This window comes from Amblyraja radiata, chromosome 35 (genome assembly GCF_010909765.2).
Source record: "Amblyraja radiata isolate CabotCenter1 chromosome 35, sAmbRad1.1.pri, whole genome shotgun sequence".
Lineage (NCBI taxonomy): Eukaryota > Metazoa > Chordata > Chondrichthyes > Rajiformes > Rajidae > Amblyraja > Amblyraja radiata.
This window is the reverse complement of record NC_045990.1, coordinates 6,832,534-6,859,857: the sequence shown is the minus strand read 5'-3', so window position 1 is coordinate 6,859,857 and position 27,324 is coordinate 6,832,534. Positions and strand designations below refer to the sequence as shown.

The window sequence follows — 27,324 nt, the reverse complement described above, 5'->3', positions numbered from 1 at the left end:
GATTATAATGGGTGTCAAGGGTTATGGGTAGAAGGCAGGAAAATGGGATTAGGAGGCAGAGATCAGCTATGATTGAATGGCGGAGTAGATTCGATGGGCCGGAATGTTACTCCTAAAACTTGTGAAGATACTGCAATATGCCGAAGATAGACACAAATTGCTGGAGTAACTCATCGGGTCAGGCAGCATCTCTGGAGAAAGGAAGAGGTGACGTTTCGGGTCGAGACCCTCTTTCAGACGAGAGTCAGGGGAGAGGGGAAACGAGAGATATGAACAGGTAGAAAGAACAAATGAATGAAAGATATGCAAAAAGGACACGTCAAAGCCAGCGACAATGATCAAAAGAAAGGTGGAGCCCACAATGGTCCATTGTTGGCTGTGGAGAAGGTGATAAACGAGTGGATACCAACAGTAAACCTCAGCAGGACGGCAGTGAAACTAGTTCGATGACCAAGATGGGGGAGGGATGGGAGAGAGAGAGAGAATGCAAGGGTTACTTGAAATTGGAGAACTATGCACCATGGGGTGGATAGAACACAGCTGATCAGTTTGATTAAGATGAACATCGCAAACTATTTACGTCAACCTTCAGATATCTATTGATCCGATAGCTCAATATCTGCATGAAGGTTAATACAGCCTTTTACTCGTCTATATTCTATCACTGCTCGCTGATGAACCAATTCACTACGTTTTGGAAAGGCTCAACTCCCCACCAGTTACTTTGTTCCCCCGGTACAGAGAAACAAAATGGTTGCCGCGTTCATAGATTGGCAAGAGAGACCAGCTTCCTCTCAGTGAAGAAGCGATGCGGCTGAACCTTTGGGTCTTCGGACTTGCGCTGGAAGTAAGACAGAACTGAGGGTGTATCCTTCTTGCTGGCATCCTCCTCATCATCATCATCATCCCTGTAAAATTAAAACAAGCATCAGAATCGTGGGTCCGAGAGCAGGATTAAAACTTCGGGAGTTTCTGCCTCACATCCCAACAGTGGGAAGTTTCAATCAAGGACGAGGGACGAGAGTGAGGCTTATTGAAGAATGGGAATAGGCGGCATCGACTGCTTGTATCTCCAAATCAGACGCAAGCTGACAAATGGAACAAAAATCAATGAAGAAATACGTTCTCGGAGCAGAATTAGGCCATTCGGCCCATCATGCCTACTCCGCCATTCAATCACGGCTGATCTATCTTTCCCTCACAACCCCATTCTCCTGCCTTCTCCCCATAGCCCCCGACACCCGTACTCATCAAGAATTTGGCAATCTCCGCCTTAAAAACATCCATTGACGTGGCCCGCACAGTGGCAATGAATTCAATTCCAGGTCTTCTTGAATTCCCTCAACTTTTATGGAATTCATTCCCTTTTCCTGGTGGTCTCAGGCTTGTCATCACAGACGAAACAGCCCACTCAAATGTCATCCATTCAATTCCTTAATGGTTGGCCACAGTGCAAAACTGCATAAATAAGATGCTATCAACCATATAATATACACTGTGGTATCCAATCGAAGAACAAAGCCACAAAGCCAAGTGGAAAACAAAGGCAGATTTACTAGGAAGTTACCAGGACTCGAGGGCCCTCAGTTAAATCGAGAGATTGGGAAAGCTAAGACCTTATTCCTTGGAGCACAGGAGGCGAAGGGATGATTTTATATAAAGGTATATAAAAGTGTAAGGCGAATAGATCGGTTAAATGCACAGAGTCCTTTACCCATGAAAACAAATCAAGACCCAGAGGACATTGGTTTAAGGTGGGAGTAGAAATAATTAATATGAAGAACTATTAATCTGATGAAAACACCACCCATTCCTTCTCTCCGGAGATGCTGTCAGTCCCGATGAGTTATTTGTGTTTATCTAAGAATTAATAGGAAACTGAGAGGCAACTTTTTCACTCAGAAGGTGGTGGATATATTGAATGAGCTGCCAGAGGAGGTAGTTGAGGCAGGTAGAATATCAATAGTTAAAAGGCACTTGGACAGGTACATGGATAGGAAAGGTTTAGATTGATTTGGGCCAAATGCAGGCAAATGGGACTAGATTAGATCAGTCATCTACGTTGGCATGGGCGAGTCGGGCTGAAGAACTTGTTTCCGTGCTGCCTGACACTAAAACCTCAGGCAGAATAACCCCATGTATTTTACACTGAATTTGTCAACAAGTCAACTGTTGAAGTCATGCAGCAATGGCCAGTGGCGGCATGTCCCATGCAATTACTTATAACATCAAGCAGCTTAAAACCCCCTGACTCAAGAGAAGATAAAAACTGCCGACATACACAGTCAAATTGGACATTGTAGAATCCATCAAGTGGATGGAGCAGGACGGAGAATCATTTTTTTTTTAGAGATACAGCGTGGAAACAGGCCCTTCGGCCCCACTGAGTGTGCACCAACCAGCAATCCCCACACATTAACACTATCCTACATTAGGGACAATTTTTACATCTATACCAAACCAATTAACCTACAAACCTGTACGTCTTTAGAGTGTGAGAGGGAAACCGAAGGTCTCGGAGAAAACCCCACGCGGTAACGGGGAGAACGTACAAACAGCACCAGTAGTCGGGATCGAACCCGGGTCTCCGCCGCTGCAAGCTCTGTAAGGCAGCAACTCTGCCTGCTGCGCCACCGTGCTGATAGCAAGGCTAAAGAAAGAGTCGGCAAAGAGACCCATGTTTTGTGATTGAAATAAGAATGGGCAAACTCCTGCAACACCCGCTAGGCAAAATGGGAACTCCATTTTGTAGCATGAGGTAGAACGGAAGAGAAGGTGCACCACACACAATAATCTAGCTCATCTCAGTTCCCAATCATTTGTATTGGTAATATTGTACCTAGGTATATTTGACAATAAAGTATAATTTATTTATTCACTGTGCACTCAGAGACAGTTTCTTCCCCAAAGCACTCAATATGAAAAAACACTGAGTATTATTCATGCTGCACTCTTCCATGCTGCTACCCACCTAGAACTTTACTATCACCATGTACAGTACTGATTACTTACTTATTTTAATACCTAGTTTTAAACATTGTTTTTAAATTGTGTCCTGTGTTTTTATGTTTGTATATTATGCACCAATGAAGTAGCAACAACAATTTTGTTGTATGCAGTGCTTACAATGACAAATAAAGGCATTTCATTCATTTCCAATGTTTCAAACCACCTTTGAACTTCATATTTTAATGATCTGCCCCAATAATGAGTAGTTCCTTTTTGATTATTGTCACGTGAACCGAGGTACAGTGAAGAGCTTTTGTTGCCTGCTATCCACTCAGCAGAAAGACAACACATGATTCCAATCGAGCCATTTCCGTATAGATACATTATAAGGGAATAACGTTCAGTGCAAGCATAGGTAAAGTCAGAAATGTCGCTGTAGGAGTAGAGATTTAAGAGCGTGGAACGATTGTGATATGTGATTGTTGATCTACTTCTGTGGCTAGCAGGCAAATCGTCTCCTGGGTTGGGTGCTATTTTGCATATAATTGCGTGTGGCACACTGTGGTACACTGCAAGGGCCAGGAAGCGAGCTGGTAAGATCATCTCTGACCCTGGCCACAAACTCTTTAATCACTTCCCTCTGGAAGGCGACTCCGGACTGTCAAAGCTGCCACAGCCAGCCATAAAAACAGCTTTTTTTCCCACGAGTAGTAGCTCCACTCAATAACCAAAAATCTGTAGCCTCCTGTTGCTCTGGTATTTTATTTCATTCACATGTTTAATCAATAATGTTTTATTATTAATGTTTAATGTGTCATTCGTAACTGTCACTGTATGCCGTGTTGTCACTTGCGGGCGGAGCACCAAGGCAAATTCCTTGTATGTGAATACTTGGCCTATAAACTTATTCATTAATCTTAAAATTGCCGCATATGTCACACTGTAGAAAATCAGAAATCAAATAACCCAAGTTTCAAGGGCGCAAGTTTAATATTATTTCTTACTCTCAATTGCTTTAAGGAGAAGCGTCAGTATTTGATGTGTAGAAATAGATGCCTTCACGTAGCACTTTCTGTGAGCTCAAAACATCCCAGAGAATTTCAATCAAAAGTTATTTTGGAAGCAAGATTACTACCGTTACACTGGGAAATATGGCAACTAAATTGTGCACAGCACAGTACCATAAACAGTTTTGGCAGCCACAAAACTAATGAATGGTAATCTGTTCAAGAGGATACAGTAAGATTGACAAGTGCAGAAAGTGGAGGGACAGGGCTTCAAGAGAAACACTGAACTTTTGGCATCCGCTTCAGCTAGCAGCTCAATTGAATATCTTGCTAAAAAGACGTTGGCTCGGCGCTAAAGAACAACACGATTACACGCTCAACTCTCACAAAAAGACCATTGAACCCATCCGATTTGAAATGTGCAAAGTGCTACCACAGCCAAGGCCTCATGAATACCATCATTGTTTGGTTTTACTGACGAGCTTTAATCCCGATTCCTCTGCCTTTCCGATCCACTTTTCTTAGGTGCAAAAAAGCTCAAAAAGGTTTTAAAAGCTCCAACGCCGAACCTGCACAATTAAAACGTATACACGACAGCGATGAGATTATGAGAAGCGGCTCACATAAGGTTAGAGGGATATGGATCAAACATGGGTTAACGGGACCAGCTCCAATAGAGCATCTTGGTCGGCATGAATTAGTTGGGCCGAAGGGCCCATTTCCGTGCTGTATAACTCTAAACAAGTGTAGATGGACCTACATGTAGATGGATCTCCAGTAGTATTTTAATAACCTTGGTTATTAGAATACAAGCAGCTCATAATTAAGAGATGACAAAGTGCTGTATAACACAGCATCTCAGGCAACATTTTTGGAGAATATGGATGTGTCCTTTCTATCCAATATTCTCCAGAGATGCTACCTGACCCGCTGAGTTACTCGAGCACTCTGTCTTTGCCGACTCTTTCGTTAGCCGTGCTATCAGCACGGCGGCGCAGCGGTAGAGTTCCGCCTTACAGAGCTTGCAGCGGCAGAGACCCGGGTTCGATCCAGACAGCGGGTGGTTTTCACCCCGAGATCTTCGGTTTCCTCCCACACTCCAAAGGCATACAGTTTTGTAGGTTAATTGGCTTGGTATAAATGCAAAATTGTCCCTAGTGTGTGTAGGATAGTGTTAGTGTGTGGGTATCGCTGGTCGGTGCAGACTCGGTGGGTCGAAGGGCCTGTTTCTGCGCTGTATCTCTAAACTAAACTAAAACTCTTAAGTGCATGTTGAAGGTAAACTAATAGACCTAGAAAAGAATTGCAATTGTTGAAAGCTAATGGGCCATTTCACAACAGGTGTGTTTATCAGCTTAAACCAAGGAAACTTTTGCTGCTCTCACAAGAACAAGGAATAAGGTCATGTGATTGGAGCAGAATTAGGCCATTCGGCCCATCCAGTCCACTCCACCATTCAATCATGGCTGAGCTATCTCTCCCTCCTATTCTCCCATTCTCCTGCCTTCTCCCCATAACCTCTGACACACATACTAATCAAAAATCTATCTATCTCTGCCTTAAAAATATCCACTGACTTGGCACCTACAGCCTTCCGAGGCAAAGCATTCCACAGATTCACCACCCTCTGACTAAAGAAATTTCTCCTAATCTCCTTCCTGAAAGAACGTCCTTTAATTCTGAGTCTGTGACCTTACTAGCGGAGACATCCTTTTCACATCCACTCTATCCAAGCCTTTCACTATTCTGTGTGAGTACGGGTGATGACCAGAATGATTCAGGACAGTAATTAGGTCTTTGGTAGGCGAAAAGAGGATCTATCTGGAATTATTCAAGAAGAAACTGCCTGTTAATTTGGGGAGGGGGTGGGGGTGGGGGCAGTGAACTGGGAAGTGTCTGAAGAAGGGTTTTGGCCCAAAACGTTGCCTAGTTCCTTCGCTCCATAGATGCTGCTGCACCCGCTGAGTTTCCCCAGCAATTTTGTCTCCCTTCGATTTTCCAGCATCTGCAGTTCCTTCTTGAACATCACTGGGAATACATTTTATAAAGTATAAAGTCCCCCTATCCAAGAAAAACATCCACAAAAACTCATTCATACCCATTGCCATAAACAGTTTAAATAAAAAATGAACAAGGGACAAATTAACCCTGACGCACTGTCACTTTACACGTATCCACAACTTTTATCTTGTCTATATTTACAGTTTTTAATCTTTATACTTGCTTTTAAGATCTATACACACTGTGTGTGCTCGCAGAAATCTGTGTTGTATGACTGCTTATCAGTACATTGTCCTGGTTGTATGTTGAGCCACGTCAAAGAAGATTTTCTGTTACGACAGACAATAAAGTTTTCTGAATCTGAATCTGAATTTTGCCTCACAGATGTGCTATTGCATGGTTTATATTAAACAAGGCTTCAAAATCTTTTCTCATTGCAATGCAGCAACACAAGCCACTGCTGTGAAAGTCGAAAACAAAAAGGTTAAAAGCAAAGGTGACGGGACTTGCTTTCACTCTGTCACGCTGAAACAAACTGCCTGTTAAAAGCTGGGAAAGTGGACTCCAAAAATAAATAAAATCAATGCAAATTACTTAGTAAGCCCATCAGCTAGAGGGTTTCAGGCAAACCAGACAAGGTGAACACAGAGAAACAGATCATTTATCAACCCGCTGTGCTGGTGATAGGAAGACATCTACCAGATCACTGATTTTACAAACTTGCACAATTCAAGGGAGATAGAGCGTGTTAATGAACAAGTTTAATTTCAGCATAATACCCACAACATATTCTCACCCTCCGATGACTCCCGCCTCTAACATTCCTCCATGCCTGAACCAGAGGCACGGTGGCACAGCGGTGGAGTTGCTGCCTTACAGCGCCCGAGACCCGGGTACAATCCTGACCACGGGTGCTGTCTGTACGGAGCTTGCACGATCACCCCCTGACCACGTGGGTTTTCTCAGGGTGCTCCGGTTTCTTACCACATTCTAAAGACGTACAGGTTTGAAGGTTAATTGGCTTCTGCAATTTGTCCCCAGTGTGTAGGATAGAACTAGTGTACGGGGGATCGCTGGTCAGCATGGACTCGATGGGCCGAAGGGCCTGTTTCCATGCTGTATCTCTAAACGAAACGTAACCAGTTTTTCCTTCATCTGATGTGCGCTGTAACAATCAACATTATATCAACCACTATTTAAAGAATACTATGATCCAAATATTAGTGTGTTTATTTGGCACTATGGCACTCTTTACAGAATGCATTAGATAAGCACACCATAAGGCAACTCATGCCTTGATCTACCTGGGAATGTAGAACCAAACTACGGAAGTGGGGACAACTGTTTTAATTTGGTTGTCAATTCACTTCAGAAGCGCGATTAGATTTGTGAAGTCAAAGCCAGCATCCTCAGGTAGTAATGAAAAAGGATGTGTTAACTATCTTGCCCTCCTTCAGGCAAGATGAATTGAGGTTTAGTTTTAGTTTAGAGATACAGAGTAGAAACAGGCCCTTCGGCCCACAGAGTGCATGCAGACGAGCGATCTGCAGATGGATTGAAACATATAAGATTATTAAGGGATTGGACACGCTAGAGGCAGGAAACATGCTCCCGATGTTGGGGGAATCCAGAACCAGGGGCCACAGTTTAAGAATAAGGGGTAGGCCATTTAGAACGGAGATGAGGAAAAACCTTTTCACCCCAAGAGTTGTGAATCTGTGGAATTCTCTGCCTCAGACGGCAGTAGAGGCAAATTCTCTGGATGCTTTCAAGAGAGAGTTAGATTTAGCTCTTAAAGATAGTGGAGTCAGGGGATATGGGGAGAAGGCAGGAACGGGGTACTGATTGTGGATGATCAGCCATGATCATATTGTATGGTGGTGCTGGCTCGAAATGCCGAATGGCCTACTCCTGCACCTATTGTCTATTGATCCCTGTACACTAACACTATCCTACACACACTAGGGACATATTGCATTTATACCAAGCCAATTAGCCTACAAATCTATACGTCTTTGGAGTGTGGGAGGAAACTGGAGCTTCCCGGAAAAAAACCTAAGCAGGTCACGGGGAGAACGTACAAACTCCGTAGAGACAGCACCCGTAGTCAGGATCGAACCCGGGTCTCTGGCGCTGTAAGGCAGCAACTCTACCGCTGCCCCACTGTGCCACCCAGGTCCTATCCATCTAGTCAAGCAGGAATTGGAGAATTCATCCTAATTCTTGTATCCACATGCACTGAGTTTGCACTACTGCTCCTTTTGCAAATGTATTCAACCATAAAAAAAGATGCCTGCGCATTGCCTATGCTTGATAGCATCTTGTTTATGTAACCATATATTCTTGCAAACACAAGACAGACTCATTGCAAAAATAATTCTTTGCATAAAACACTCGAGGTGCATAATGATACAATTCATTGGCTGCCACGAGCTTTTTTTTTCCTTCTAAAATAAGTGATAAAAATAAGAAATTGTAAATCCCTTCCTCTCTTCTACGAGGATGTATCTGTAACATTGTGCTGCCTTCATATCAAAATGAGCACCATATTCCAATATACTTGTGTGCAACGTTCCTGAGAGAATACCTATGGAAATGGAGCCACCTGCTGGAGTGTTGCAATCATTGCAGAGCTTATAGCCCTGTCCCACGGTACGAGTTCATTCCAAGAGCTCTCCCGAGTTTAAAAACTCATGGTAAGCACGGAGAATGAATGTAGAGGGTACGTCGGAGCTCAGGGACGTCTCTTAGCGCTAACGGTAGGTACTCGGGAAGACTCGCTAACGGCAGGTAAGCACGGGAAGACTCGTGAAGATTTTTCAACATGATGAAAAATGTCCACGAGAGCCCAGAGTTGCCATTACCGTAAATCTCCAAGTTCGAATCAGGGCAAACCCGGGAGAACTCTTGGAATGAACTCGTACCGTGGGACAAGGGGTTTAAGAATGGAACAATAATACAAATAATGTATCTATTCCAGAAAAGTGCTGGGCTAACTCAGCAGGTCGGGCAGCAGCAGCACTGGAGAACATGGATAGGTGACGTTCTGAGTCGGGACTTTTCCTCAGACTTAAGGTTTGCTCCTTAAACAGAACACTTCAACCATAGATTAACTAAGCAAGTCATTCATTACATACCAGTGAACAGGTACTGCTCGGTTATCCAATATAGTCTGGGCTGTGCTCCAACTGAAACGTACGAACTGTGGATAACCAAAAATAGGGTCCACATGGCTCGCCATCCATGCCTTTGTTTTAGGGTCTGTTGAAAACAAAGACAATCAGATCTTCAATTGAATTGAATGTATACTTTATTGTCACATGTGACAAGTCACAGTGAAATTCTTTGCTTGTATACCCAGGTATGCAAATAGTCACTACATAAAGGGCACAGACAAAGTAATGAATCCCGCACCAGGCCACGCTTGTTCACCCCCTCCCTCCCCTCATGGCGGTCCCCCCACACCGGGACCTTCCCCCCCACCCCCCTCACAATGAAAAACTGTAACAAATATATAGGCGTATAGGAAGGAACTGCAGATGCTGGTTTAAAATCGAAGGTAGACTCAAAATGCTGGAGTAACTCAGCGGGACAGGCAGCATCTCTGGAGTGAAGGAATGGGTGATGTTTCGGGTCGAGACCCTTCTTCAGACTGATGTAAAGGGAGCGGGCGGGAGATAGAATGTAGTCGGAGACAGTAAGACTGGTGGGAGAACTGGGGAAGGGGAGGGGATGGAGAGAGAGGGAAAGCAAGGGCTATCTGAAATTAGAGAAGTCAATGTTCATACCGCTGGGGTGTAAACTACCCAAGCAAAATATGAGGTGCTGTTCCTCCAATTTGCGCTGGGCCTCTCTCTGAGAATGGAGGAGGCCCAGGACAGAAAGGTCAGATTGGGAATGGGAGGGGGAGTTGAAGTGCTGAGCAACCGGGAGATCAGGTAGGTTCAGGCGGACTGAGCGGAGGTGTTCAGCGAAACGATCGCCGAGCCTGCGCTTGGTTTCGCCGATGTACAGGAGTTGGCACCTGGAGCAGCGGATACAGTAGATGAGGTTGGAAGAGGTGCAAGTGAACCTCTGCCTCACCTGGAAAGGCTGTCGGGGTTCTTGGACGGAGTCCAGGGAGGAGGTAAAGAGACAGGTGTTACATCTCCTGCGGTTGCAAGGGAAAGTGCCTGGGGAGGGGGTGGTTTGGGTGGGAAGGGACGAGTTGACCAGGGAGTTGCGGAGAGAACGGTCTCTGCGGAAAGCAGGAAGGGGTGGGGATGAGAAGATATGGCCAGCAGTGGGATTTGTTGGACCTGGCGAAAATGTTGGAGGATTATATGCTGTATGTGACTGTCTGAAGAAGGGTCTCGACCCAAAACGTCACCTACTCCTTTTCTCCATAGATGCTTCCTCATCCGCTGAGTTTCTCCAGCATTTTTTGTCAACTTTAGATTTTTCCAGCATCTGCAGTTCCTTCTTAAACATATGCTGCATGTGACGGCTGATGGGGTGGAAGGTGAGGACAAGGGGGACTCTGTCCTTCTAAACAATGGGGGGAAGGGCAGCAAGTGCAGAGCTGTGGGATATCGAGGAGACCCTAGTGACAGCCTCATCTATAATGGAAGGGGGGAACCCCAGTTTCTTAAAGAATGAGGACATCTCCGATGACCTGGTACCTAGGAAACCCCTCCCTAGCAGTTTCCAATATAAATCCAATGTGCTAAGTGTGATGGATTGGTTGGTGCCACTAATCTAAGACCATTTGCCCCGAGTTTAAACCTGTCAGATGGCCTCTGAATTACATGGGCAGTAACAAGCCCTGGTTGCGACTGGAAAGGGAATAGACAAAATCACCAAAGGCATTTATCAAAAACAATTGCACAAGTCAAAACTCCCCAGATAACGTACACAAGAAATCACCGCCAATTAAATTAAGCCCATCTGTTGCTTTGTGCAATCGCAACTAAACCATTTTAATCCATCATTAGCTTAAAAACCAAACAACAAATAATGCAGACATAAATTTTTTAAAAGGGAAAGTGTTGTTGATATACGTTTATTTTTCGTTATAATGTGAGCCTTTAGTGAGAACACAATAATAGAATTAGTTACCTTTGAATTTCATCCCAGACACTCCCTCTTCTCCCCTCTCCCATCACGCAAGAGGCACAGAATTTGGAAGGTGTGGAAAACTCACACCTCCAGATTCAGGGATGTTTCTTCCCTGCTGTTATCAGGCAACCGAACCATCCTGTCACCACTAGGGAGCAATCCTGAACTACCATCTCCTCATTTGAAACCCTTGGACTATCTTTAATCGGACTTTACCTTGTCATTCCTTTTATCCTGTATCTGCACAGTGTGGACGGCTTGGTTGCAATCATGGATAGTCTATCAGCTGACTGGATAGTACGCAACAAAAAAGCTTTTGACTGTATCTCAGTGCACGTGAAAATAAACAAAACAATCTGGTCAGAATTAAACAATTCATGCTGCCATCTTTTACAAGAGTTTCAATTTCCACAGAAATAATATTTGTGATTGTTTCCTCAACATGTTGGCTGTAAATGTCGAACAGCAACCTTGATTCAGCTGTTCCCGATAACTCAATGTTCGTGTGATGTCTCAAAGAAAATTACTATCAGGTACAAACATGAACAGGGCCAATAGGAGAGTAATGTACTTCATGAGGGAAAAGGGCTCAGTCCAACATATCCTCGATTCCCCCTCTAGCTTGCTGCCTCAATAATATCCAAAATAATGCAATGTATACACTAGATAAAGGTCATGTGATAGGAGCAGAATTAGGCCATTCGGCCCATCAAGTCTATTCCACCATTTAATCATGGCTGTTCTATCTCTCCCTCCTGACCCCATTCTCCTGCCTTCTCCCCATAACCTCTGATACCCGTACTAATCAAGAATCTATCTACCTCTGCCTTAAAAATATCCAGACTTTGCCTCCACAACCTCCTGTGGCAAAGAATTCCACAGATTCACCACCCTCTGACTGAAGAAATTCTCCTCATCACCTTCCTAAAAGAACATCCTTTAATTCTGAGGCTGTGACCTCTAGTCCTAGATTCTCCCACTAGTGGGAACATCCTCTCCACATAAAACTAGCCTATGCTAAAAACTAGAAACTTTTGTCTCTAGTTTTTGTTGATATCTGCATTTCTATTCATTATTGATCCTATTTTTCCGATGATAGTTTTATCATTCTACGTCAAATACTTCTGAGAAAATAAGAACCATTGCAGGTATCAACAAAAAACTAGAAACAAAAACAGTTCAGACTGAGAAAGTTTTAAGTAATTTTTGACAGGTTCAATTCTTTTTCATCCCTTGAAAAATCTAGCCTAAACTTTCCAAATTATCCCAGTAGTGGGATGGCGCAGTGGTAGAGTTGCTGCCTTACAGCGCCAGAGACCTGGATTGGAGCCTAACTACGGGTGCTGTCTGTACGGAGTTTGTACGTTCTCCCCGTAACCACGTGGGTTTTCTCCGAGATCTTCAGTTTCCTCCCACACTCCAAAGACGTACAGGTTTGTAGGTTAATTTAGAATAGAATGGAATGCCTTTTATTGTCATTCAAACAGCTTGGTTAGAACGAAATTGCATTTTCTACAGCTTGGTATAAATTGACTTGGTATAAATGTAAATTGTCCCTAGTATGTGCAGGGTGGTGTGAATGTGCAAGGATCGCTGGTCGGTGTCGACTCGGTGGGCCTGTTTCTGCGATGTATCTCTAAACTAAATTAAACCAAAAAAGTAATAAGCAAAGCACTTCCCACCCCACTGAGCCCATCACATGACCACTTATTGCCGAATCTCACCGTTGGGATATCCTGAACCATAATCCAAGTTTATGTCTCCCAGATCTTCAATAAACTTCCATGACTGAACGACATGGTCTCTTGCGACCTAAACAGGGGATGCAAGTCAAAGGTCAGTCAGTCAATAGCTCTACGGTTTTCAGTTAATTTCCAGTATTACGTTCAAAATATATAACTTAGGATCATTAATAGCAATCCATACAATCTTTTCATGAGTTAATTGGCTTGGTATAAATGTAAAATTATCCCTAGTGTGTGTTGGGTAGTGTTAATACGCAGGGATCGCGGGTCGGTGTGGACTCGTTGGGCCAAAGGGCCACCGTATCCACCAGGTGGCGCCAGCAATGGCTGCCTCGCCAACAGTCTGTTTGTCCTTTCCTTTGTGTTTTAATTGTAGGTGTTAAATGTATGTTTTTAGTGTCCTTCAGCTTGTTTTATGCGGGGGGTGGGGTCGGGGGAAACTTTTTCCAATCTCTTACCTCGACAGAGATCCGTATCATATCTCCGTCTGCACTGCGGCCTAACATCGAGGAGTTGGTGGAGATCGACAGGGAGCTGTCAGGGGTTGACCTTGGAGCTCCAACCGTGGGTGCTTGCGGACTTAACATCACGGAGCCCGTGGTCTCTGGTCAGAGACCGACTTCGGGAACTCCAAGCCGTGGGAGTTTCGATCACCCCAACGCGGGAGTTTCGATCGCCCCAACACGGGAGTTTCGATCGCCCCAACGCGGGAGTTTCGATCGCCCCAACACGGGAGTTTCGATCGCCCCAAAGGATGGTTCGACTGCCCCGACCGCGGGAGAATAAAGAGGAAAAGATTGGACTTTTTTGCCTTCCATCACAGTGAGGAATGTGGGGAATCCACTGTGGTGGATGTTTATGTTAACTCTTATGTAGTTATGTGTCTTGTTGGGTTTTTTTTGAATGGCTGCATGGTAATTTGCATATCACTGTACTTTAATTGGTGCATGTGACAATAAAATACCTTTGAAACCTATCTCTAAACTAGCATACACATTTCAGAATCCCACTTTGAATTGCATTTTTTATATTTCTTATGCAACTGTTGGCAGACCAATTTCCCTCCTGAGATAAATATATTTCTATCGTATCGTATCGTATTGAACAGTACAGGGCGTTCAGCCCACAATATCTGTGCGGACATTGATGCCAAGACAAACTCATATCTGCTTGCCCATAACCCACACCGCTCCATTCCCTGCATATCCATGTACCTATCCAGTCGTCTTACAAAATAGCCTTTCAATTTTTTTAAAAAGATTTTTCTTGCTACAAAATACACACTAGGAATGTCATAATATTCCCTAAACCTAACAGATCAAACTGTAAATTTGATTTTGTTTTTAATTTGAAGAGGACAACACAACATTGCCATCCACTGGTCATACTTTGTAGTGCTTCACATTGAAACACAATATGCTGGGGATTTGGTGCTAAAGAGAGAAAAAAAACATTTCCACAACGCACTTAATGAAACACTAACATGTTGGTAACATTTCGGTTCATACTGCAGTTTGGTAAGGAAACATATTTGCAAATGTCTCAATAATGTTCAGTCCAAAGACAGACAAAAATGCTGGAGAAACTCAGCGGGTGAGGCAGCATCTATGGAGCGAAGGAAATAGGCGACATTTCAGGTCAAAACCCTTCTTCAGACCTGAAACATCACCTATTTCCTTCGCTCCATAGATGCTGCCTCACCCGCTGAGATTCTCCAGCATTTTTGTTTACCTTCGATTTTCCAGCATCTGCAGTTCCTTCTTGAACATTCAGTCCAAAGAGATGCAAGTTTGTAGGTTCATTGGCTTGGTATAAATTTAAAAATTGCCCCTAGTGTGTGTGTAGGGTAGTGTTGGTGTGCGGGGATCACTGGTCGGTGTGGACTCGATGGGCCGAAGGGTCAGTTTCCGCGCTGTATATCTAAACTAAACTAAACAAAAGCAAAACCATTTTAGCGCCAAATTGTGTCATACTGATCCAAAGTAGAAATTCAAACTGCAGTCAATTTTCTAAAATGATAACATCTATGAATGCAATTGTGATGTTAAGCCCGCATGCACCCAACCAATAATTAATGATGATTAAAGAACGGAGCTACCCAGAAAATGAAAATGCTGTAATATTAATATGCTAAATGGTTGGCACACACTTTACCCTGCAGGAATTGAGCCTCACGGTTTCATCTGCGATGGTAGTTTCAAATGTTATTGCTTCTCAGGGAGTGGAGACCTGAGAGGGAGAAATTGGTTGTCCCTGCCTGCCTTGGAAAAGATGGTGGTAAGACCTGATTGAGCCAGAGGTATAGAGTCATAGTGTGGAACAGGCCCTTCGGCTTGCCCACACCGGCCAACATGTCCCAGCTACACTGGTCCCACCTGCCCGCATTTGGTCCATATCCCTCCAAACCTGTCCAATCCATGTACCTGTCTAACTGTTTCTTAACTTATCTATACTCCCAAGCCTTTCCTGACGTCCATTGAGCGGGGGCTATATGTATGTAGTTTGTTTGTTTATACTATTCTTATAACAAATGCAAATCACTTTGGCCAACGAGAGTTGTTTTTTAAACGTGCTATATAAATAAATGTGACTTGACTTGACTTGACCTGACTTAAATGTTTGGATAGACCCAGCCTCAACTACCTCCTCTGGCAGTTCGCTCCATACACCCACCACCCTTTGTGTGAAAATGTTACCCCTCAGATTCCTATTAAATCTTTTCCCCTTCACCTTAAAACGACATCCTCTGGTCCTTGGTCCACTGGGCCAGAGACTCTGTGCGTCTACCCGATCTACTCCTCTCATGATTTTATGCACCTCTATATGATCACCCCTCATCCTCCTGTGCTCCAATAAGCCATAACATTCTGTTGCCAGAATTGGAAGGCAATGTATTACCGATCGCTCAACACTCACCTTAGCACAAATACTGGCTGCACTGACAATTGGGAATAGGGAATCAGCCTTGGGTCTGACTGTAACCTCAAGCTCTGGAAAACGCTGCTTCAGCTTTGCCTCGTATTTCTCAGCAGGTCCAACTGTGTCTACATATACCTACAGATAGAGAAAGGCACATCAGAACACAGTTGGGTAGAAACATTCTCTCACAAGTAGCACTTCCACCTTGTTTTGAAAATCCAGAATAGCTTCTTATAAACTGGAGATCTGATCAAGATAGACACAAAATGCTGGAGTAACTCAGCGGGACAGACAGCATCTCTGGAGAGAAGGAATGGGTGATGTTTCGGGTCGAGAACCTTCTTCAGGCGTCAGAAGAAGGGCCTCGACCTGAAACATCACACATTCGTCATCCTCTCTCTAACTTCTACAGGTGCACAGTAGAGAGCATGCTGCATCGTGGCTTGGTTCGGCAACTTGAGCGCCCTGGAGAGGAAAAGACTACAAAAAGTAGTAAACACTGCCCAGTCCATCATCGGCTCTGACCTTCCTTCCATCGAGGGGATTTATCGCAGTCGCTGCCTCAAAAAGGCTGGCAGTATCATCAAAGACCCACACCATCCTGGCCACACTCTCATCTCCCTACTACCTTCAGGTAGAAGGTACAGGAGCCTGAAGACTGCAACAACCAGGTTCAGGAATAGCTACTTCCCCACAGCCATCAGGCTATTAAACCTGGCTCGGCCAAAACTCTGATTATTAATAACCATTTTCTGTCATTTGCACTTTATCAGTTTATTTATTCATGTGTGTATATATTTATATTATGGTATATGGACACACTGATCTGTTTTGTAGTAAATGCCTACTATGTTCTGTGTGCTGAAGCAAAGCAAGAATTTCATTGTCCTATACAGGGACACATGACAATAAACTCACTTGAACTTGAACTCTGCAGAGATGCTGCTGCCGGTCCCGCTGAGTTACTCCAGCATTTTGTGCCCATCCTCGGTGTAAACCAGTGTTTGCAGTTCCTTCCGACACAGTTCCGATCAACACAGAAAAACAAGAGGATGCAGAGGAGATTTGTAAAAGATACTCTGGATTGGCGAATTTTGTTCACGCGAAGAAATTGGTTGGGATGGCCGTGTTTTCCATGAAGTAGACCAGCCTGAGGGGAGGTATTATTAACTTGCATAAAATGATTAAAAGATCAGGCTATATTTAGATGACTCTCAGTCTGAAGAAGGGTCTCGACCCGAAACGTCACCCATTCCTTCTCCCAGAGATGCTGCCTGTCCCGCTGAGATACTCCAGCATTTTGTATCTATTCATTGGATGAACGATCAACAAGTAGAGTTGTGGGATGACAGATGGCACAATGGGCTAAGTGTTCGGCTGTTAGAGTGGAGATGAGGAACCTTGCATGGTATTGCCCTCCATGCAAAGAACAGCAAGGGATCAAAACCTCACCCCCTGAAAGAGTAGTGGTGGCAGAAACCTTCATCATATTTTCAGACAACCAAAGTGCCATAACCTACAAGACCACCGACCAAAAGATGGGAAGTGCAATTAACCCAAACATCTCCATTTTCTCCAGCTTGGACAAGATGAATTGTCACTTTACCAAAATTGCAGCTTTTTTGTCTATTTGAATTTTATCATTAAAAGCATGCAATCTAATGAAAGTTGACGATGAATCTCACAGAGGAAGAAAATAGGAGCTACTACTCTACTACTATATACACTTTGATAGCCAAATTGTGAATTTTAAGCATAAGTTCACAGCAATAGAAATTAATATTACATTATGCGTGTCTGGTAAAAACATTATTTTATTATTAAACATTAAAAGTGGTGCTCTAATTTCAGTCAGTTATTAATGAAAGTCCTCCAGGCCAACAGTTCACATTGATTCACAACCAAGAGAACTTTGTTGCACAAAAGCAAAAGCTTGCCCAAACTTTATAAGACCAAAAGCTAATCATTTATCCTGCTCATAGACACTCAGCTGGCCAAATTACACTCGCAAATCAACCATTCGGGCCAGTGGTAGTAATTCATGAGTGCATAAGATAACACTGGCGGTGGGAAAAAGGAATCTTAAATATATTATTGTGTGTTTTGTTGTTTATTATTATATGTATGGCTGCAGGCAACGACATTTCGTTCAGACCGAAAGGTCTGAATGACAAATAAAGGATCTAAGTCTAAGTCTAAGTGACAATAACTCCTCAGTTTCTCTGCTTTTACTGTTGCCATAGTAATGTTGCCACATTTCTGCAGAGATGACCAATTATTCGAACTGTTTTTGGAGATATAATCCTGTCTAGACACTGCAAACATAGCTCGACAATAACGAGAGATAAAAGGAAATTAAACTTGCTGAATCATAATAACATGAATTTGCAAAGACAAGCGTGGCAGGATATTGGATGAAATAAGTATGTGGCAATACTAAACAGGCGGCTTGTGATCCATGTTGACAGTAATAACGAAGACCGTGGTGCCAAACCATCCCTGTCTTTGACATCAACTACAGCTAATTAGTGCATGCAAGCACGATTTCCCTTGTTGGAGATTCCTTGTGACTGCAGTCAAAGATGTACAGTTTTCTCAGTTTCTTTAAACCCGTACACTATTTACTTTAGTTTTGTCTAGAGAAACAGCGCGAAAACAGGCCCTTCGGCCCAACGAGTCTGCACCGACCAGCAATCCCCGCATATTAACACTATCCTACACATATTAGCCCACACACAGAGCCCCAGTGAGACCACACCTGGAGTATTGTGTGCAGTTTTGGTCCCCTAATTTGAGGAAGGACATTCTTGCTATTGAGGGAGTGCCGCGTAGGTTTACAAGGTTAATTCCCGGGATAGCAGGACTGTCATATGCTGAGAGAGTGGAGCGGCTGGGCTTGTACACTCTGGAGTATAGAAGGATGAGAGGTTATCTCATTGAAACATGTAAGATTGTTAAGGGCTTGGACACACTAGAGGCAGGAAACATGTTCCCGATGTTGGGGGAGTCCAGAACCAGGGGCCACAGTTTAAGAATAAGGAGTAAGCCATTTAGAACGGAGATGATGAAACACTTTTTCTCACAGAGAGTGGTGAGTCTGTGGAATTCTCTGCCTCGGAGGGCGGTGGAGGCAGATTCTCTGGATGCTTTCAAGAAGAGCTAGATAGGGCTCTTAAAAATAGCGGAGTCAGGGGATATGGGGAGAAGGCAGGAACGGGGTACTGATTGTGGATGATCAGCCATGATCACATTGAATGGCGGTGCTGGCTCGAAGGGCCGAATGGCCTACTCCTGCGCCTATTGTCTATTTGGGACAATTTACATTTATACCAAGCCAATGTACCTACAAACCTGTATGTCTTTGAAGTGTGGGAGGAAACCGAAGATCTCGAACGGAGTTTGTACGTTCTCCCCTTGACCTGCACGGCTTTACTCCGAGTACTCCGGTTTCCTCCCACACTCCAAAGACGTACAGGTCTGTTGGTTAATTGGCTTCTGTAAGTTATAAATTGTCCCTAGTGTGTTGGATAGTGCTAGTGTACGGGGTGATCGCTGGATGGCACGGACCCTGTGGGCCGAAGGGCCTGTTTCCACGCAGTATATAGAAACATAGAAAATAGGTGCAGGAATAGGCCATTCGGCCCTTCGAGCCTGCACCGCCATTCAATATGATCATGGCTGATCATCCAACTCAGTATCCTGTACCTGCCTTCTCTCCATACCCCCTGATACATTTAGCCACAAGGGCCACATCTAACTCCCTCTTAAATATAGCCAATGAACTGTGGCCTCAACTACCTTCTGTGGCAGAGAATTCCACAGATTCACCACTCTCTGTGTGAAAAATGTTTTTCTCATCTCGGTCCTAAAAGACTTCCCCCTTATCCTTAAACTGTGAGCCCTTGTTCTGGACTCCCCAACATCTTAAGTCTAAAGTACAATAGTCACAACTGGTTTTGTTTAATTTAGAGGTAAACGCGGAAACAGGCCCTTCAGGCCAGCCGAGTCCACTAGGACCAGCGATCACCCCGTACACTAGCACTCTGTCGTACAAACTGGGGACAATTAAAAGTTTTTACTGAAGCCAATTAACCCACAAACTTGGACGATTTTTGGAATATATGAGGGAACTGGAGCACCCGGAGAAAACCCATATGGTCACAGGCAAGAGCGGAACTCAATATCAAAACATGGAGGGGACGGGGGACACAATTTTTTGGCGGCCGCGGGCGCATGCGCACACTCACACACACGCGCGTGAGGCTTCGGAGGCTCAATCCAGCGCAAAATGCAGCTCAACTGTGCCTGTCTCACCGGGTTAACTAACAGCCCTGTCTGGACTGACGGGACACCAGCGCTGCTTCTCCGCGCTGGCCATATTTAACGCAAGCCCAGGCAGGTTAACCTGGCGGGGATGTCCCCCACCTCTCAAGACATGGGGGGGGACGTGTCCCCTCTGGCCCACCCGAGTTTTCCGCCCCTGGTCACGGGGAGAAGTTCAATAGATTTCACTATTCATTCTTTCCGCAGATCTTAAGCAACAGAAAGGGGATTTCCATCATTTGATTGCAGATTTCCATTGCCAACAACATTTGACTTTTACACAGAATCATATTTCTGCCGTACATTTTTCCCCACTCACCTCGCTCACTTGGACACCACTGTCTAACGCGTACTGGATGAGTCCAATGGCAGAATCGTGAGACAAAGTGTTCAGGTTACATTTGGTTCTGTTTTGGAAACAAGAATTAAGTTTGGTCAGCAACTGGTCCACCCCCTTCGAGTCTCCTGAAGTCTGAAATCATGTGGCAGAAATTTGAGTATTTATCCCCCTAGTGCAGTTATAGCGGACAGTGGGCAATAATGGACACTAATTCCCCCCCCCCCCCCCCCACCTCCCTCCCCCTCCCCACTGTGGTTTGGTCCAGCAAGGATTTACTGTACTTTATCCCACACATTATAAGCCTTCGTTTATATCAAAGCAGCAGAGTCATAGTCATAGAGTGATACAGTGTGGAAACAGGCCCTTCGGCCCAACTTGCCCACACACCGGCCAACATGTTCCAGCTACACTAGTCCCACCTGCCTGTGCTTGGCCCGTATCCCTCCAAACCTGTCCTATCCATATATTTTTCTATTGACAAGGATGGAACACAGATGTCTACTGTCCTGATAATAGCTAGACGGGTGGAAATAGGGCAGCACAGAGCACAGCTGGCTTCTGAGATCCGTTACTTGTAGAGTTTGCGTTCTCTCTCTGTGGCAGTGTGGGTTTCCTGTAGGTACTCTGATTTCCTCTAATATCTCAAAAACATGCTGGCTGGCAGGTTAACTAGTTATTCTAAATTACCCCGAGGGTGGGTGAGTGGCAGGAGAACCAAGAGACAATAGACAATAGACAATAGGTGCAGGAGTAGGCCATTCGGCCCTTCGAGCCAGCACCGCCATTCAATGTGATCATGGCTGATCATCCCCAATCAGTATCCCGTTCCTGCCTTCTCCCCACATCCCCTGACTCCGTATCTTTAAGAGCCCTATCTATCTCTCTCTTGAAAGCATCCAGAGAACCGGCCTCCACCGCCCTCTGAGGCAGAGAATTCCACAGACTCACCACTCTCTGTGAGAAAACGTGTTCCCTCGTCTCCGTTCTAAATGGCTTACTCCTTATTCTTAAACTGTGGCCCCTGGTTCTGGACTCCCCCAACATCGGGAACATGTTTCCTGCCTCTAGCGTGTCCAAGAGAGGAGTGATGTTGATGGGCACCAGAGACACATTAGGTTACGGGGAAGGGAAGTGGTTTGTGAGCCTGCCTAGACTTAATGAGCCAAATGATCTATGGATTTAGTGTATGGAAATAAAAATGAGAAAACACAAATGAGAGTGCTCAAATGCATTGTATCAAGTGATAGGAGCAGAATTAGGCCATTCGGCCCATCAAATCTACTCCGCCATTCAATCATGGCTGATCTGTCTCTCCCTTCTAACCCCATTCTCCTGCTTCTCCCCATAATCCCTGACACCCACCCATACTAATCAAGAATCTATCTATCTCTGCCTTAAAAAATATCCATTGACTTGGCCTCCACAGCCTTCTGTGGCAATGAATTCCACAGATTTACCACCCTCTGACTAAAGAAATTCCTCGTCATCTCCTTCCTAAAGGAACGTCCTTTAATTCTGAGGCTAAGACTCTTGGTCCTAGACTCTCCCACTAGTGGAAACATCCTCTCCACATCCACTCTACCCAAGCCTATAAAGGACACAGTCACACCCACCGAGCACACAGCCAGAAACGTCTGGGCGGTTGTACATAAAAAAAATAAGTGTCTTATCATACGCATGCAGTTGATTCATGGTTTCACTGTCACTGACCAGATTAGATTTATTCCAGCTATTGCTAGACTTGTTCATTAATGGATCCCTCCTGTTAAGTCGATAAGTTGAGACGTACCTTTGTTGCATGCTTGTCGAAATGACATTGGGTGAGATGATTTCCAGAGCCCAGCCAATAAAATCCTTTGCTTCATCTAGATTGGCAAACAGTCGCTCTCTCTCTTTCTCTGTTAATGTTTTGGAGTCTGCATGAAGCAAGTTAGAAAACGGAAATGTCAAGTCAAGTAACTTTTATTTCTATAGCACATTTACAAAACAACTCTCGTTGACCAAAATACTTTACATTGGTGGAGGTACTAACGTTATACAACATTGGTTCATAGATTAAGTACATACATAAATACATACATCACTGACATCAACTTTAGTTTAGTCCACAGATACAATGTGGAAACAGGACCTTCATCTCACCAAGTCTGCACCGACCAGCGATCCCCACACACATTAACACCATCCTACACACACTAGGAACAATTTTACACTCATACCAAGCTAATTAACCTACAACCCTGTACGTCTTTGGAGTGTGGGAGGTGTCTGAAAATCTCTGAGAAAACAAGGTTAATTCCCGGGATGGCGAGACTGTCATATGCTGAGAGAATGGAGCAGCTGGGCTTGTACACTCTGGAGTTTAGAAGGATGAGAGGGTATCTCATTGAAACATATAAGATTGTTAAGGGTTTGGACACGCTAGAGGCAGGAAACATGTTGGGGGAGTCCAGAACCAGGGGTCACAGTTTAAGAATAAGGAGTAAGCCATTTAGAACGGAGACGAGGAAACACTTTTTCTCACAGAGAGTGGTGAATCTGTGGAATTCTCTGCGTGTGTGTAGGATAGTGTCAGCGTGCGGGGATCGCTGGCCGGTGCAGACTTGGTGGGTCAAACGGCCAGTTTCTGTACTGTATCTCTAAACTAAACTAAAAGAACATAATGCATAAGGATAGTAGAATTCTTTCACTGTAAATCCTGCAAAGACCCAAGTTTATATGATCAAATCCATAAAACAGAGCACAGATATACAATCTAGCGGAAGAAATGCAACATATACTGTTCATGTGGCTAATTGTTTCTTTGTTTGGATTTCGGCACGGTTCTGGTTTGACTGCATTATCAGTCATGTTTGATGTTTAGACTCCCATACCTGCAACCTTGAGATCTTGAAGCTGTTGCTGCTTGGAGAGTGGGCAAAAGCAGATTCCATACACCATTGGCCCTGAAAGATAGGGAAACAGTGGGTATAAGGGACAACAGTCACTGATACTGAACACAGGTGGAGAAGTCCGAAGTACATTCCGGACAACCTCGGAGCAGTGCAGGAAGGAACTGCAGATGCTGGTTTAAACCGAAGATAGACACAAAAAGCTGGAGTAACTCAGCGGGACAGGCACTGGAGAGAAGGAATGGGTGAAGTTTCAGGTTGAGACCCTTCTTCAGATTCAAGAAGACACCTCCAGTCTGAAGAAGGGTATTGACTCGAAACGTTACCCATTCCTTCTCTCCATTACACTGGAGCATCTTGGCTGTCCAATAGTTTCTAAACTTTGAAAGCTTCTTCCCACAAACCCAAGGTGCAAAATTTAAGATTTCAGAAACTTGAGAAAAAACACAAAATTATTGTTTCAAAAGCCGTATCCTGTCCAGTGTCAGAGGTTATGGGGAGAAGGCAGGCGAATGGGGTTAGGAGGGAGAGATAGATCAGCCATGATTGAATGGCAGAGTAGACTTGATGGGCCGAATGGCCTAATTCTACTCCAATCACTTATGAACATAAATTCAGTGCCAAGTAAAACTCTTTAAAACTCTTAAACTGCTTTGTACACGATTACTTAGGAAAGCAGCTGGCTGGAAAAAAATAGTGTGTCTCTCATTGCCAATGCAAACTGATCGGGGTAGAAACAGGTCACAGGATCAGAACCTGTTATTACCTATGGAGGTGTGTGGTAAGGAACTGCAGATGCTGGTTTAAACCGATGACAGACACAAAATGCTGGAGTAATTCAGCAGGTCAGGCAGCATCTCTGGAGAAAAGGGATAGGTGACGTTTCAGGTCGAGTCTAGGGAGGACCTGTAAACCTCAAAATGCAGGTATCTGTACACATTGCATTTCTAATGTGTTAGAAACCATGCAGCATGTAATGGGATATATTTGATACCACATCAAGTTTCAACAAGACTATTTCCCCCAAGTTGCCTATAATATAATGAAAGCGACATGGGTTTGTAAGTCTCATTCGGTGAAATTTTCTCAGTGGTCAATGTCAACATGTACTATGAAGTCCCTTCTACCTCTATAATTAGCTATCCCAAAGCATTAATGAGCATTACAGAGTGCGATATGCCACCTGTGGCCAAATCTTTGGGGTGAAGCATGGAAAGTAACTGCTCATTAAGCAACAACTCACTAGCAATGTCAATCTTCCCACCCTGCATATATCAGAGAGTGCAGAAAATCAAACATTTGATTATCTTTGTGCTGGCTCTTTGAAAGTTGATGCAATGAGTTGGTGTAGAGCCTCTTTTCCCAACAAATCGCATTTATCCAATTCCTTTTTGAAAGTTATTGCTGAGCCTTCTCCCACCGCCCTTTCAATCCATTTCACACCAAACAGCATAAAACTGTTCACTTCAACTCATATTTATCTGTACACTGTGGACAGCTTGATTGTAATCATTTATGTTTAATGTTTGATGTGTCATTCCTAACAGTCACTGTATGTCATGTTGTCCCTTGCGGGCGGAGCACCAAGGCAAATTCCTTGTATGTGAATACTTGGCCAATAAACTTATTCATTCACTCAAGTCTTTTCTTCGACTGTATCGCACGTACCTTGGTACACGTGATAAAACAAAACTAAAGGCTTTTTTGCCACCTATCTTCAATTTCGATCCTCCTGACTAGAGTGAATACTAAGCCAAGTTCACGTTTAACATTAGTGGATAAATGTGGGCATTGCTTTTCACAGAGAGGCAAGGCAGCGCCTTTACCACCTCAGGCAATTGAGGAAATTCAGAGTGTCTCCGAGGATCCTCCAGTGCTTCTACGCAGCGGCTGTGGAAAGCATCTTGTCCGGAAATATTACCATCTGGTTTGGGAATTGCTCTGCCCAGGACAAGAAGGCTCTGCAGTGAGTAGTGCGTTCGGCCGAACGCACTATGGGAACTTCACTTGCCCCCCTGCAGGAACTATACATCAGGAAGTGCAACTCCAGAGCCAATAAAATCATGGGAGACCCCTTCCACCCCTGCAACGGACTGTTCCAGCTGCTACGGTCAGGCAAACGCCTCCGTTCCCATGCGGTGAGAACGGAGCGGTTGAGAAGGAGTTTCTTCCCAGAGGCCATTCGGACTGTAAACTCCTATCTCACCAGGGACTAACTTTACTGAACGTTTTTCCTTCCAATATTTATTATGTAAAAGAATATGTGTGTGTTTATGATTGTGTTTATAGTTTGTTTGGTTGTTTGTTTGTTTGTCTTTTTGCACAAAGTCCGCGAGCATTGCCACTTTTCATTTCACTGCACATCTCGTATGTGTATGTGACGAATAAACTTGACTTGACTTGACTTGAGAGTTGCGAGTCTGTGGAATTCTCTGCCCCAGAGGGCGGTGGAGGCCGGTTCTCTGGATGCTTTCAAGAGAGAGCTGGATAGAGCTCTTAAAAATAGCGGAGTCAGGGGAAATGGGGAGAAGGCAGGAACGGGGTACTGACTGGGGATGATCAGCCTTGATCACATTGAATGGCGGTGCTGGCTCGAAGGGCCGAATGGCCTACTCCTGTACCTATTGTCTATTGAAACCGTACCAAAGACAGACCATGGGGTATTTCCCAGTGATATGTTCAAGAAGTTAGTGCCAGTGGCAATTTAAAACAACATCTGTGGCTACATTCATTTTTCCACCTCTGTAAAATGGTGTCTTCAAAAACAAACCATGAGTTTTGTGTAATAACAAGGAACTACACAGATCCTAGCTTTTTACTATCTTGCAAAATTTATGTTTATAGACAAATACAAAAATCCAAATTGTACAAGTCCATGTGCAAGTGGTGCTGCTATAGGTAGGATTTTCATTGTACAGTATTCCTGCTACAACAGACCAGTATGGTGTAGCCAATTGTCCGCTATAACCAAGAACAGCACAAAATGCTGGAGTAACTCAGCGGGATAGGCAGCATCTCTGGAGCAAAGGGATAGGCAATGTTGCGGATTGGTCTGAAGAGTGCAGACTGAAGGGTTTCGGACCGAAACGTTGCCCATTTCCGTCGCTCCATAGATGCTGCTGCACCGGCTGAGTTTCTCCAGCACTTTTGTCTACCTCCAGAGATGCTGCCCACCCCCTCCTCTCACTCCCCCCTTCCTCTCACCCCACCCCCCCTCCTCTCAACCCACCCCCCCTTCCTCTCAACCCCCACCCCCCTCCTCTCAACCCACCCCCCCTCCTCTCAACCCCCACCCCCCTTCCTCTCAACCCCCACCCCCCTTCCTCTCAACCCCCACCCCCTCCTCTCAACCCCCACCCCCCATCCTCTCAACCCCCTCACCCCCCCTCCTCTCAACCCCCTCACCCCCTCCTCTCAACCCCACCCCCTCCTCTCAACCCCCTCACCCCTCCTCTCAACCCCCACCCCCACCCTCTCACCCCACCCCCTCCTCTCAACCCCCACCCCTCTTCCTCTCACCCCACCCCCCTTCCTCTCACCCCCACCCCCTCCTCACCCCCACCCCCTCCTCTAAACCCCCACCCCCTCCTCTAAACCCCCACCCCCTCCTCTCACCCACCCTCCTCTCACCCCCCAGCCTCTCACACACACCCCAACCCTCATTCCCCCCTCCTGTCCCCCCCACTCACCCAGCACGGGGCCTCTCCCCGCCTCATCCACCCCCAGGGTGCAGGGTTCCCCGCGGCAGGCAGCGGCCACGGCCGAGCTCAGTCGGCAGCTACTGCCCGGGTCGCGGCGCCACTCGCTCAGCTCCATACGGCTGGGAAGCTGCAGCTGCCGGGCTGGGGTGTAGGGGGTTTGCGGGCTGGGGTGTAGGGGGTTTGCGGGCTGGGGTGTAGGGGGTTTGCGGGCTGGGGTGTAGGGGGTTTGCGGGCTGCAGAAGTGCAGAGTGCAGACCAAAGATACTAGAGGATATAATCTTTGGTGCAGACTACAGAAGGACAGGAGACAGGAGACAGGCGGGCGGGGGTGAGAGGTGTGCGGGCTGTATA

The 27,324-nt window shown here is 45.0% G+C and overlaps 1 protein-coding gene across 2 annotated transcripts; it reads right to left on the bottom strand.

The window, feature by feature from the left end:
- Window positions 1-27,324, bottom strand: rnaseh2a (ribonuclease H2 subunit A). 2 transcript variants are annotated; one of them, XM_033050794.1, is made up of 8 exons: window positions 26,962-27,324; window positions 23,255-23,326; window positions 22,171-22,297; window positions 20,361-20,448; window positions 15,716-15,853; window positions 12,779-12,866; window positions 9,094-9,218; window positions 1-904 (listed from the first exon to the last, which is right to left on the bottom strand). In XM_033050794.1, exons 1-8 carry the CDS (start codon window positions 27,086-27,088, stop codon window positions 764-766), a joined length of 906 nt encoding a protein of 301 aa, XP_032906685.1. In that variant the 5' UTR covers window positions 27,089-27,324; the 3' UTR covers window positions 1-763. The 2 variants fall into 2 exon arrangements, with proteins under 2 accessions (XP_032906685.1, XP_032906684.1); XM_033050793.1 differs by having other exon boundaries at window positions 1-908; window positions 9,095-9,218; window positions 26,962-27,323.

Coding starts and splice junctions, on each gene's coding strand:
- rnaseh2a (XM_033050793.1), bottom strand. CDS start 27,088: ATGGAGCTGAGCGAGTGGCGCCGCGACCCGGGCAGTAGCTGCCGACTG. Junction 20,449..22,170: donor TCGACAAGCATGCAACAAAG/GTACGTCTCAAC, acceptor TTTCCAAAACAG/AACCAAATGTAACCTGAACA. Junction 15,854..20,360: donor GTGGTGTCCAAGTGAGCGAG/GTGAGTGGGGAA, acceptor CTCTATCTGTAG/GTATATGTAGACACAGTTGG.